Source organism: Amphiprion ocellaris, chromosome 6 (genome assembly GCF_022539595.1).
Source record: "Amphiprion ocellaris isolate individual 3 ecotype Okinawa chromosome 6, ASM2253959v1, whole genome shotgun sequence".
Lineage (NCBI taxonomy): Eukaryota > Metazoa > Chordata > Actinopteri > Pomacentridae > Amphiprion > Amphiprion ocellaris.
Window position 1 is genome coordinate 25,638,229 of NC_072771.1, and position 13,477 is coordinate 25,651,705.

Consider the following 13,477-nt stretch of genomic DNA (forward strand, 5'->3'; position numbering starts at 1 on the left):
CATCTTGTTTGGACAGACTGTAACAGCAGCTGTAGCAGCCCTGCCTCTGGAACAGATCACTTCATGTTATAGGTGTTTTCGTTTCATGCATTTAATGAATCTCGGCCGGCACTGTTTGAACTGTTGTTATACACTGTGCTGACTATGTACAGTACTTGATAGGAACATTGCTGACGTCTTATTGCAGGCACGTTTTAGTATGTAACATTGTAAGTTGTTTTTGTTGTTATTCAATATTCACGCAGTAAATAGTCACATACTCCTCCCTGAATTCAGCTAATAGGACAACATTTCAGGTGAGTGCAACATTTCACCTGCGACACAGTGACATTTTTAGATTTTTTCACCACTAAACATTCTTTGTTAAACTAGAAAAGTTAATGTCACAGGAGGCGCTGGATAGAGCCCATTAACTGTTCCAATAGATTTTATACCCTCCATTCAAAAATACTACCTCATTGTTTCATGTAAACTACAGGTGTTCAGGGAGATCTTTAATCAGCTATCGTTTCCTCACTTTTAACGCACTACGTCTCAACTGTGTCCTACCACTGAACAAAACATGGACTAAACTGTTGGAAGGAAGTAATTGAAACATGGACACTGTTTCTTGCTATCTGACAATAGAGAGAGACAGAAAATGTGAGCACAAAGGAAGGTACAAAGGTAACTCAGGATGCTGCAGCGGCTAAATCTGCGTGTCTTATCTTTTATTGTGACAGCTTGGCAGGTTTCCCAGAAACATTTTTCTCATTCAAATGGACACCCGAATGAATGATGCCAGTAAGTGTGCGTTGTTTTAGATAAAGAGGGAGCAGACAACATCTACAGAATATAACAAACAAAGCAGTACACTGTGTTTGCTGCACTGTGACAGTATTGCCATTCATATTTGGCCAGTTGGTGCTTCCCTTGTCTGAATTCACTCTCTGCTGTTGACTTGTGACCTCAACCCCCCCCCTCCACACTGAGTAACATGCCCACTCTAGAACAAATACCCCTTAGTGCCACCATTCCACATAATATTCTGCCCTAACATCCATGAGCTTTGTTTCTTTAGCCTCACAGAAACCCTTGTCATCGTCCCACTTGTGACCGATTGCTTGGCTCTGGTCACTTCCCACAGTGATTCCAGTGTGACCCACAGGCTGGTATTAGCAAGAAAATGCATACAGTTGCTAAACCGAGATTCAGACCATCTGAAATACAATGTAAGTGGTAACTAAAAAGCAAGGTATTAATAAACTCTAGAGCATACTGGACCATGTCAAACTGGCTGTTGACTGGGAGAACCTAGTGTGCTACAAGCTGCTGCTGTCAGACGGATGCTCCTACCTTGTCTTTGCCCGAGAGCATTGGTGGTGATGCGCGGCGTCATGGTGGTGATGGGTACGATGTTGCCTCTGGGGGCCGATGCCGTGGACGTGGTGGTGCGCCCATCCTTGATCTCAATGGTGAGGAAAGTCTTCATGTCCGGGTCTGCCTCTCCCTGGGTGACCTTTGTTCCAGCTGCTCTCCCTGGGGTCCCGTCTTCCTTTGAGTTACTGGAGGCATGCACATCTTTTTCAGCTGGATGCCTCGTCCCGCCCATGGAGTTCTGCGATTGGCTGGCTGAGGACAGAGGTTTGCTGGCCACACCTCTCGGCTGAGGTGTGGCCTGACTCTGGGATGCAGCGGAGGTGACAGATGTGGAGTCCACACGAGGCCTGGCTGGCCTGTCTCCAGATGTGCTGAGGGATGCTGCCGTGTGCGTAAACAGCTCTGCAGCTCTGGAGAAATTTGTCTGGCCGCCGCTGGTCCCGTTCCTCAGCGGAGTTTTCTTTAAAGGTGGAACACTCGGGCTCTGGGGTTCTGTGAACTTGCGCATTCGATCGCGAACAGAGTTGGTGCGGCTGAACTGTTCCAGTATAACATCTTTCTTCTCAGGTGCTGTTAAGACAAAACACAGAAGTGGACTTGATATCACAGAAAAATACTAAATACCTCAACACAGAAGAGGCACAGAGCCTAGATCTCCTTCACTATTCAGGCTGAATTTAGTACAGTTAAAGCCTCTTGCTCTTGTCATCTCCTCCTCCACCTCTAAAGCCTTCTACAAACCCCATTCCTCTCTGCCTCCTCTTTCTAGGTTCTGTTCCAGTGCTGTTTTTTTTGCTTGACTTAACCTCCCCTGTCTCACCATTTTTTTGGTGCAATTTTTTGGACTTTTCAGGTCACGTTTCTACCCCTCGTGTTTTTTCTCCTTGCATTCTCAGATCGTTAATAATGTCAGGTGAGACCATGCGTACAAAGCCCATGGAAAAAATGCTAGTGATTGGAGGAGATATCCACTGACGTCATCCTAACAAAAACAAAAAAGAAAAAGATCAGCTGTTTAGGAGGGAAATCCACAATTTACATTACTGTGGACACAGGGAAGAGCATCGTCTTGTATTTATAACATGCCCTCCATCCTGTAAGTGGTCCGATACGGTCACTCTGATAGCTCTAATTACTTCCACATACTGTCGTCCTGCAGAATGTGAACCATCTGTTGTGTTATCATAAACTATATGCCCATCACAGTTTTCTCAGGATCCAAAATGGGAAATGATGACTGTTCCTCGAAAGATAATAACATCTGATGCTGATTAATTTGCTTTTGATTAATCAGCACAGAATGATGAGACTTGGACTAGTTTCTTACCAGAATCCTTTACTTTTCCATGAGTGATGGACAGGTCGCTGTTAACGGTTATCTAAAAAGTAAAAAAAAAAAAAACACAACAGAACAATCAGTAGAAGAAGCAGATGAGATAAAGGGTAAATATGTAATGTGCCTGGACTGACAGAGCTGCTACACTAAACAGCTCCATGTTTATGAGGGCAGCAATGGACATTCACGAGGGGCTACAGTGTACATGGACACCGTGGTGACAACACACACACACATACACGGAATCCTGTAAAGAATCTACTGGTGGTGTTTTCATTACATAACATTTGTGTTTGGAGTGAAGCTGTGAGCCTCCGTTCTTTTTTTAGCAGTGGGGCCACGATGGACCCTAGAGTGTTTACATTACTCTCAGGAGACGGAGCATCAGCGCATATCGCAGGGAACAATAAAAGAAGCCCGGGGCCGGCCTTGGGTAAACACATTTAGTGGAGCGACTCGATGGCGTCATGGTGACCTGAGCTCCCATGTTGGGAAACGTTACAGTTTTACAGTCAGCGCAGAAACAGAAGCTCCGTGTGTTTGTGGGATAAAGAGACACAGAATCTCTGGCCTCTAAAGTTGTCAGTTCCTCTCTGACGCCAGGTGAGACCGACACTGAGGCGAAGCAGAGACAATCAGGTGTACAGTTTGTTTGTGTAACCAGGTTACAAAAGCTAAACAGCATCTAACAGGAGCTCAGCTTGGTGTGTTTATGGATGCCGATGAGGCCTGTGTGTCACTAAAGAATGAAGTGTCGAGAGTTTCTTGTAATAGATGATGAGATGGAGAGAAAGAAAAGGAGAACTTGGACTGATGGCGAACTTGACTGTGACTGTGCAGCTCAGCACCACACCCTAGTGGTGCAGTTCATATGACAACATAAAGTGTATTTTAGGTCTCCAGAACGGCTACATTGTACCTGAACACAGACTCTAAAAATTTCTGCAAAAATAGTAATTTCTCCCCATTGGTTTCAGATTTTTGTCCCTAAAAAAACATGGAAAGTGATTTACAGAGCAGACACTCAACTTAATTTCAGTTGGGATTTAAATGTTTGCCATTGGGTTAGATTACTGTGATGTTTTTGCCATTTTCATGTTCATCAATCCCATCAGTGACCTGCCCTGCCCTGTATGGAAGGTGCAATCATTTATTACGATTTTCATTTAATTTGTTATCTGTCTGAATATTTGACATGCAAACACATCCTACATTTGTCCGATACAAGGGTTATATACTCCACCTTTTGTTTCTGGAAGTCAGTTTTTCCCTTTGTGTTGCCGTTAAGCAGCCCAATCGCAGGTTCTCTTCGAGATAAAACAGCCCCATCAGGCTGCTCCTGGTCAGCAGTCTGGTTCTGGTTAGACTCAGCCTGGATGTTGACTGGATCTTGGCTTCTGCTCTCGCTTTCTGAATCTGTGCTGTAAGTTGAGCCACTTGTGGCAACTTCCGCCTCCTCTGCTGGACCCCTCTCCTCAGAGGACATACTCACACTCTGGTCAGATGTCATAGAATCCGTCCGTTTCCTTGACAACAAGCCGATGCTGTCTGAAGTCCCAGAGCCGAGACGAGGTCTGACACATGAATCAGAGACATCTGAGCCCAGTCTCTGTCTCATGTAAGACTGGGAGCTGGTGCTTCGCTCTGATGCCCCAGAGTCCAGCCGACCACGCTGGGAGGAACTCTGGCTCTTGTCGGAGGCTCCAGAGTCCAGCCGGGCTCTGAAGGCTGAGCCCAGACTCTTGTCTGAGCCCACAGAATCCATATTGGATTTTTTCACGCTGAGGTCTGAAGCTGAGGAGTCTGACCTTTGACGCTGAGACAGAACCAGGTCAGGCTCTGTGGTCACAGCGTCGCGCTGATGCTGGATCATCAGCGGTCCAGAGCCATCGTCCTTTACCAGCTGATCAAGTACCAACACCATGCCTGAGTTGGACCCTGTTATAGAAAACACAAATGAAAGATGAGGATTAAGTGTTTTGCTGAACCCTGTGACTTTTCTGATTTTGTATAAACTCATTTTCATGTCACTCCAATCTTCTCACAGAAAAGCAGCAACAAAAATGAACTAAAGAGGGAGTTTCTGTATTTGAGCAAAGGAAACAGTAGGTGGTGAAGTTACAGACTGAAATAATGTAAATGAAATACTTCCGCAGCTCTGAGGCCCCAAGAGAGGCCTGGCTAGAAAATATCAGCCAGGATCACAGAGAAGGCATGTGGAGACATGAGGGGATGTAGACATTTCCTCCAGACTGGCCTCAGTTCCTGAGCCAGATTTGTGAGATTGTGATGGTGGATGTGAGTAAAAGAAGAAAGTAATTTACAAGTGGAGAAAGGGAGCATGAGACACAACCACAGGTGGTTACCAGCTACAAGGAGTCAGGGAGAAAGTGGAGGTGAAATAAAGCCTAGGACAAACACTTCCCCTCCCGTCTGTCCTTCACTGCTCCTTCTCTCCTCAGGAAACCACACTCCAAACAACACAGGGTGCCCACATCCTCCCCGTCCGATAGTTTCTACCTCCATCACCCCATGAAGCTGCCATACGATCGAATATCTGAGGTTGTGTACGCACCACAGATAAGGAAAACAGAGAAAACCAATAGCATATCCAGTTCCCATGTCACTATGCACAAAGCAAGGCATGAAAACACTTCTGAATGACCTTAGTTTGCACCAGCTTTACAACCAAATGGGGTTCACCAAGTATGCATGTCTGTCATTTACAAACCAAATCAAAGAGGGACTCCAGTCTGACCGGAGGCAGCCAGCAGCGTTTCTTTCACATTTCACATAGACAGGATCAAGGGTGAACATTCACAGCCTCATTTAAAGCAGCTGATTTTTATTTAGCCATTATTGCGTAACACGCCGCAAAATGAGGCTCGGTGAGTTCTTCACAAACGGTTTATAATTGTTTATTTGTATGGCACTTTTCAAACAACAAGTTTACAAATTGCTTTGGACACGAGAATATAAAAATAGCAGCTAGTTGTTGATTAAATAGAGCAGATGATTATGCAATTTGGTCTAAACAGAAAACGTGATTATGATACTCAATCAGGACAATAAATTGCTGCAATTCTCACATGTGACACTGAACGGTTCACTACACGGCAGCGTCTATATCCAATGATGCACTCAACTCAAATTCAATTACTGGTCAGCTGTAGCTGAAGTGAGAGCCAAAACACACTGCTTCTTCAGCAATCTCTCACATTATTGTTCACGTCGTTGCCATTGGGAAGCTGTCGTATCTATTGTGTGGCAATTTCTGGGAAAATCCCCCACTGCTGCTGTATAATGAGAGGCTTGCTCTTTGCTTCAAAATAGCTACAAATGCTGCAGCCTGCTGCCAGTCAATATATAGAGCACAAACAAAGGACAACCAAAAGTTTTATATAAAGGCTTTACAATGAAGCACTGAAAGACCATATTTGTCCTCGTTGCGAACTGGTCAACACAAGTTTTTCAGTTTTGCCTCAGTTTAACATGGGTCCATCACACCTCAGGTTTGCCTCAACAGGTCGAACAGAGTTTTCTATAGTAGATACTAATGGTGGCTTCTTAGTCGTAAAATCATCTTATACAAAATTGTGACATTACTTTCCCATTATGTTACCAGATAAATTAAAATTCTGCTCTTTGCCGTAAGACTAGATTCTGCAGCACTGCTAGCAACTCTGAGAAGCTGCATTTGAGCTGCACAAACTGGTGATTTTTAACTTACTGCTGATACACCCTCACAGTGACAATGCTAACACACTGATGCTATGCAGGCATCATGATAAAAGTGTTTAGAACGCTGTACAGCTGTGCCTGTGCAATAATTTTCCTATACTATAATTTTTTGAGATAAACCAACTGGTGCTAATCAGGAGAGAAACAATGTTAGACTGTATGTAGAGGGGAACATGAATGGTTGAGCAAAATTTCACACCAATCCATCTTTTATGCAGCAATATTTCACAAAATATCACAAGTTTGAATCTCATTCTGCACCAGAAGAAACTTCAGAGGATCATCAAAGTCAGATGTATTTGTCTTCTAGAGACAATGAGTGTTGCACACAAACTCATCTCAAACCATCTAGATGTTGCTGAAACATTTCAGTAGGAAACGAAGTGGACTGAAAGACTCACAGGTGAGCCACTAGCACATTTAAAAACACCACTTAGGCAACATCAGATGAAAGTGTCTGAGTAATTTGTTTCTGCAATTTACACTGGGATCACAGCACTTCTGTAAAATATCAGTGAGTTGTTTGGTGCAGACCAAAGACTGACCTGAAATTTACAATAACAGACAAGAGATGTCTGTGTGCAGTTCACTCCCTGGGTTATTGTGTGAAATTGTAATTAGTGTGCTAGTGCTGCGCTCCAAAAAGAGCAAGTTTCTCTCTTTTGGGAACGTGAAGCACAAAGTACATTCCACGGAGAGTCTCTGAAAACATTTAATTTCCTAAATCATAGCCTTACCTGTTACAGTTTGAACTTGAACACAAACCAGCTGGACACATGGTCATTGAGGTAAAGTATATAAATATCAGCTTCTTTTTTCTAAAAGGTAGAGGTATGAGTTTGAGCTACATTCAGAGACCCTCCAAAAAAAGCAGGCACAGGATCCTCCAAGTTAATCCCTTATTTTCTGCCACTTTCACTCTGCTGAAAAAATAACCACCTCTTCAGGAACCACAGACCCAGCTGGGCTACACTATCCTGTCAGTCTGCAAAAGTCTCATGTCTTTGTTGATTGGTAGCTGCTTTAAAACTCCTTCACTTTTCCATGGTGGTCTTTCCCTTTTTTGTTTTTGGTTGATCTAAGTTTCACCCTGGCTTAAATTGTAAGCCAGTGATAAATACAGAACAGTGGGGAGTTTCTTCACCACGTCAAGCCTTAGTTCTGTTCTGGTATCCGCTTTATTTAGCAGAGGTGTGGTTGTTGGGTTTCCCTCTGTTGCTTCCCATAACCCCACCATCAACCCCCGCTGCTTGTGAAGGTCACCAAGAGCCAAGCCCAGGGCAGACCAGGCCACACAGAATGACCAGCAGCCTCAGGACAAGCTGCAGTTGCCAAAGCATGAGCTTCAAAGATGAGCCACAGACGATTAAAATTAAATGTTGGTGCTCTAAATGAAGAGTATTAATTTTTTTTTATTTTAATAACCATTTTCTTAATTAATTTTGTAGCAATGTATTCATTACTGGTCAATAATGCACATTAGTAGTTTTACAAGCTGCTCATTGTTTGCTCCATAAGTGTTCCTGCTGAGTTTTGAGGATCCAAGTGAACGAAGTACATTCATTCCTTCCTGAAGGCCTGCATTCACGTGTCTTTATTGATGGTTGGACTAACAGAGTGGTTAATAAAATTACTTCACACTTCAGAAGCCAAAGTCATTAAGCCTATGGCGGCAAGTGACTCCAAACAGTTAATAAAGTTTGATGAAGGAGCTTAAAGAGCCTAAACTAATATGACCTCCTGACTGCCACCACAGGAGAATGGCTCCTTTGGCTGACTATATCAACAGGCACTGAAGAGGAAAAGGCATCAGCAGTCTTGTATGCAGTCGCAGCTACATGTAACAGAGGTGGTCAGTGTTGGTCTCAGATTATTAGCCTGTCGACCTTAAGTTGACCTTTAGGTGAATGTTTACAGCACATACAAACTGTTGTATTTCATAAATGCCAGAAGTGTGATGTGATTAAATATGATGCAAGTGTGAGGGTGTGTGTGCTGTTGCAAGTATGAGCGTGCAAACAAAATGCAGCCTTTTCAACACTAAAACAATAGCTCACTATTCTGAAGAGAAGTCGCATTCAGTTCGGTGCTGAAAGAGTGTTTCTTACTTATTCTCTGCAGCTCTCTGCTTTGTTGTGTCTGCTGGCTGCGCAACTCCTGGTTTTGAGATCTGATACGCTCACTGTGACTCTCCAGCTCGGTCTCCTGAAGAAAAAAAGAAAAGAGAAAAAGAAAAGAATCGCATCAGCTCAGTGCCTTTTAGTTTCTCAGGTCGTCAAATGTGTTACACCTGCCGCTGCAGCCCTTTCCTCAGATCACAAACAAACATCAGCTTCATCATCTGTTTGAAGTCAGCTCGTGATCACAACAGTCTTTTGTCCGAGGTCGAGGTCAAACACTCCAGCCATGATGAGCAACACACTTAGCCAGCTGGAAAAGTAAAGGTCTATTTTTTATTTTCCATTGTGTATGTAAGAGGAGGGGTGCACCCTGAAGGCCACAAGGGCCAACATATACATTCAGCACATGATTCAGAAATGAGTTACAGGATCTGCTTATAGGTAGCACCTGCAACCTGATTACAGTCAGATGCAGCACTCTGGTCCTAATCTGTGATGAGAGAGAGCAAAACTATAGAAAGAGGAAGATCTCAGGGGAGAGGCAGCAATATTTTGGCATATGGGGAGGAAATGGGAGATGTGTGGCGGGAAGGACGGAGGGGGGACAGATGTAGATGCCAACACTAGTTTAGGGCCTCTGGTGCCTGACCTTGAACTACTCCACAGGAGAATCAGCTGCACAAATAAGACTCCTCTGAGCATGTGCGCACACAGTCGCACACCACGTTTAAATCACTCCTAAACATATTCTTAATAGACAACAGTCTGAAGACCTGCAAATTTTACTATTAAAGGGCAAAAACTGCGGAGCTTTGGGTGTTATGCATCACTCTGTAGCTCATTTGAAATGATGAATGACCTCATAACACATAATCTCCTTAAAGGTGTTTGACAAAAGGCATCTGGGTTAAAAATAGTTCAACAAAAGGATGGGTGGATCCTGAAAAAACATACAAGACATGACCTTAAATACTGAAAATGTGATACTTAGGCCAGATTTACAGCCTGCTATTACTTCAAAACGCTTCTGAAAACACATTCAAAGCCTCTCAAGCAGGGAGAGACAGGACACACACCCAACCACAAAGTTACACACCACAATCAGTTCACCGTGTATAAACAATGTTGTCCTACACAAAAGACTGACATAGTTGTCAGCAGCATGGTAAAAATGTTATAAATGGCACTTTAGTGTTTTTAAAGGCTTCTAATCATTGCAGTGTGTGATCAGAGAAGACAGACAGGTTGCAAGTTAATGTGTCGAAACCAGAAAGCCTGCAGAGGCGAGAAAAGACTCAAGGCTTTCTGCTCTATTGACTGTGACCTTCCCCACCTTGAGCAGATCACAAGGCAGAGTGGCTCAATCACTGAAGAGAAAATGTAATCAGACACTGCTGCAGGGAGACGGCAGCGTAAACAGGTAAGGTGAAGCTGGAATGACACAGGTTGAGTAAGTGATTGAACTCATATTAAAAAAAAAAAGCTAAAAATCAACTAGACGAGATCAATACGTTTCCGCAAAAGAACAAAAAACTTCAAAAAAGGGAGCAAATGTGAAACCATAAAGATGTAAATCTACATAACAGGTGCTCCGATGTCACATTTTCCAGCCTCTACTTTTTCCATATGGAGAAAAAGAAAAAAGCAGCGCAGATTCTGGGGCGTAAAAATGTCGTCTCAGCCTTTTGGGACAAGAGTAAATGCTGCTGATACAGTCTGGCACACCACAGTGGAAGGAAAAAATTTAGTAGAATGCTCCTTTAAAAGAGTCATTAAAAGTGTCTGATGAGTTTCACACAGTCGCCAACAACAACACCGCAGTGCAATAATGCGACAGGACACACAAAGGGCACCTCGGAGTGGAGTCACTGAGTCAAAGAGTCACAGGGGGAGATAATTGTGTTTGAGCCATAAACACAATTAAAGAGAACGAGCCTTCCCTCACCCGCCGCTCCCCCTCACCCACTACTCCTGCCTCTACCAGGAGTCAGACAGACAGCCATCATTTCAAAGCTCCCACTAAACCACAGGGAACATATTTCTCACAGACAGTGAGGCAGAGTGGTAAAAAAAAAAAAAAAAAAAAAAAAGGAGAAGATATAGTGGAACTGGAGACCAGAACGCCGGACCTGCTGCCAGCCACCATGCTGTCATTAGCGGCTTCGCTCTGGTCCCAGCAGCGAGGACCTGATAGAGTGGAACCAACACCGACACCATCAACCACCACTCGGCCCATCTGGAGCGTTTGTGTCGGACTATAATTGCAAATTCTCCAAACAACAAAAACAACTGTCCTCACTTGTGACCACAGCGAGGCGTGGACCATCTGGACTCCTCTGAACCCTCGGCTCCTCAGAAAAAACACAAAACAACAATGAAGCTGAGAATGAGGCAAACACCTCCTTCTGCAGCCGCTTCAGACAATCGCTGCTCCAAGTTTTCCATGAACGTTAAATCCATCACATTGCTGGTGAGGTCAGACCATTTGAGGGTCTTCCATGCCTCCACGTGGAAGAAGAAACCTGGCGGCTCACTTTCCATTACTGCAGCCTGAGGAACCACACACTCGGCTCACCTCCAATAACTGAAATACAGTAGCTGGAATGAAGTAGCAATCATCTCCATATCACACACACACACACTCAGTCTGCAGTGTGGAAACCCACAGAGGTCTTCAGCCCAGAGTCTCACTACCATTTTTACTTACGGCAAATCATCACGTGCCAATCTAAGCTTAGTTTGTGGTCTTTTTTTAAAAAAACGGTCCCATTGTGTTTTTCTTCCTCCAGCACACTTTCTCAATTCCTCTCTAAAGTCCACTAAAGCCTCTGTATTGCAAACACTGGGCCCAATTTTAGACAGTTAAGCTGCTCTTTCCTCTGGTCTCTTCTTGCAACATGTTTATGATGAGCTCCAGTGAGCAAACGACGGGAGCTGCAGCAACACATCCGACCTCCCAGCAGCTTACCTGAGCTTCCCAACGCACCTCATGCAAACGCTGGCACAATTAAATCCACAACAACGCCTTAAATGGAAGTATTAATTATCAAAAGCTTTGTTTTCTTTCACTTACACATCACTTATGCACATCTCAATGAATGTGATGTCATGTATCATAAATCAAGCTGGAACTATAGAACCTGTCAGCTACAATAAAATGAGATCTAACTCAGTAATAAACCATTAAGTACACAAACCTGAAATGTCAACACAGAGGCAGGCACATCTCATTCTCCAAACACAGACTGATGACTTTTAAATGACTTTCCAGTTCAAAATTTAAAAAAAAAAAAAAAAAAAGAATAAACAAAGTCAGAGGAGCGTTTTGGTCTGTGACACACAACAGCAGGAAAATCAGAGTGACATTTACCTTCTCCTCCCTGGACTCACTGCCTCCCTCCTTCTCTCTCTCTCTCTCTCTGAGCTGTAACCCTCCTGGAGGCAGGACGTCCGCTATTCTGCCGCTCTGCTCCCTCAGCCACATCATACACACTCCCACACAAACATTTACACCACCACAAACACCACACACACTCACACTCACACACACACACACACACACACACACACACACACACACACACACACACACACACACACACACACACACACACACACACACACACACACACACACATATAATACCAACAAGCCACTCCCTTGACTTCCCCTCCCTCCCATTCTGTCTCCAGAGGGATCTGACCCCCACCACATTCACACAAACACACACACTTTCCTCACAGGTTAATGAGTTGCCTGGTTGACACATTAACTTCTGACACACTCTGCCTTTGTTTTGACCCATTTTTATACCCATATATTCCTTGAAACAATAAGATATTTTAACATTAAAGCACTTCAATTGGACTATTTCATATTTTACAATAATAAAGACTCTATTTTTAGATTGACATTTTTTTCCTGCTACATACATATAATTAAAGTTTTTTTACAAGCTGTTACAACAGGAGTTTCTTCCAAATGAGCAAAAGGAAAGTTTAACTGTACCCTCAGCTCCAATCCCTGAATGTCAACTATTCCCACTATAAACTTCTAAATAAGATTGGATTCAAAATTACAGATGAACAGCCACATTAATCCACTAATTAAGCACACACTTTCCTTTTCGTCACACAAGCTCCTGACCTGGTATTTGTTTCAAACGGCTACCAGTGGACACATGTTGCATATTGCGTGCGCCCGCATACATCTGGCTGCTGTGGAAGGCCTATCTCGGACCACCATCTTCCACAGCACAATTGCAAACAGCTCAAAGAGATCCGCTGCTGTGATGTGAGTGGAAGGAGCCCTGCTGCTGCTGGTTGATGTTGTTTTTGGCCACATCCCCATTCCAGCGCAGACCAGACTGCTGGGTCACAGCTGGTGGGCTGCCTCTCCAAAACTCACCACCTCACGGTCGTCCTCGCCTTCAGTGCCTCCCACCCACCCCATCATCCATCACACCACCGGCGACTCACAACCCTGCCGCCACACCGTTCAGCTGTCCTCCAAGGAAGTGAGGTAAAAAAGCCTGAATGTGAGAGCATCCTGTTACGCCAGCATGCTATCATTGCTTCCTATCTGAGGAGAATACACACACAAACACAAAGGAATGCATGCAAGCAAAGCGCAGACCGCAACAGACAATGGGACTGACACCCACAGCCTTTCGTTTCTCCCCATGTATATCGCCATGTTGAGAAAAATGGGTGCTTTCAAATGAACCAGCAGAATTCTGATAATGTGACTGATTGTATTTTTCTTTAAAGCACCGATAAAGGAGGCGCTCACATCACTTAGAAGCTTAGTTTTAAGACCAGTGACTGCATACGATTTTGTTTTTCCTTTCACAGAAATCCCATCATCTGGAAACAGGGCATTCATCAAAAACTGCAATCAAAACCAGCAGACAAGATAAAAA

The 13,477-nt window shown here is 43.9% G+C and overlaps 1 protein-coding gene across 8 annotated transcripts in view; it reads right to left on the bottom strand.

Moving 5' to 3' along the window:
* smtnb (smoothelin b) overlaps window positions 1–13,477 on the bottom strand; it is a 48,066-nt gene that overhangs the window by 15,129 nt on the left and 19,460 nt on the right. For 5 of the 8 annotated variants that reach the window (XM_035953826.2, XM_035953825.2, XM_023282381.3 and 2 more), the window contains exons 6-9: window positions 8,545–8,641; window positions 3,939–4,633; window positions 2,687–2,738; window positions 1,336–1,929 (exon numbers count right to left, since the gene is read on the bottom strand). In XM_035953826.2, coding sequence (XP_035809719.2) covers window positions 1,336–1,929; window positions 2,687–2,738; window positions 3,939–4,633; window positions 8,545–8,641 — 1,438 coding nt within the window. Of the gene's footprint in view, window positions 1–1,335; window positions 1,930–2,686; window positions 2,739–3,938; window positions 4,634–8,544; window positions 8,642–10,855; window positions 10,898–11,753; window positions 11,877–11,926; window positions 12,056–13,477 lie in introns of those variants that run through there. The other 3 variants (XM_035953828.2, XM_035953829.2, XM_055011621.1) reach the window with 3 other exon arrangements.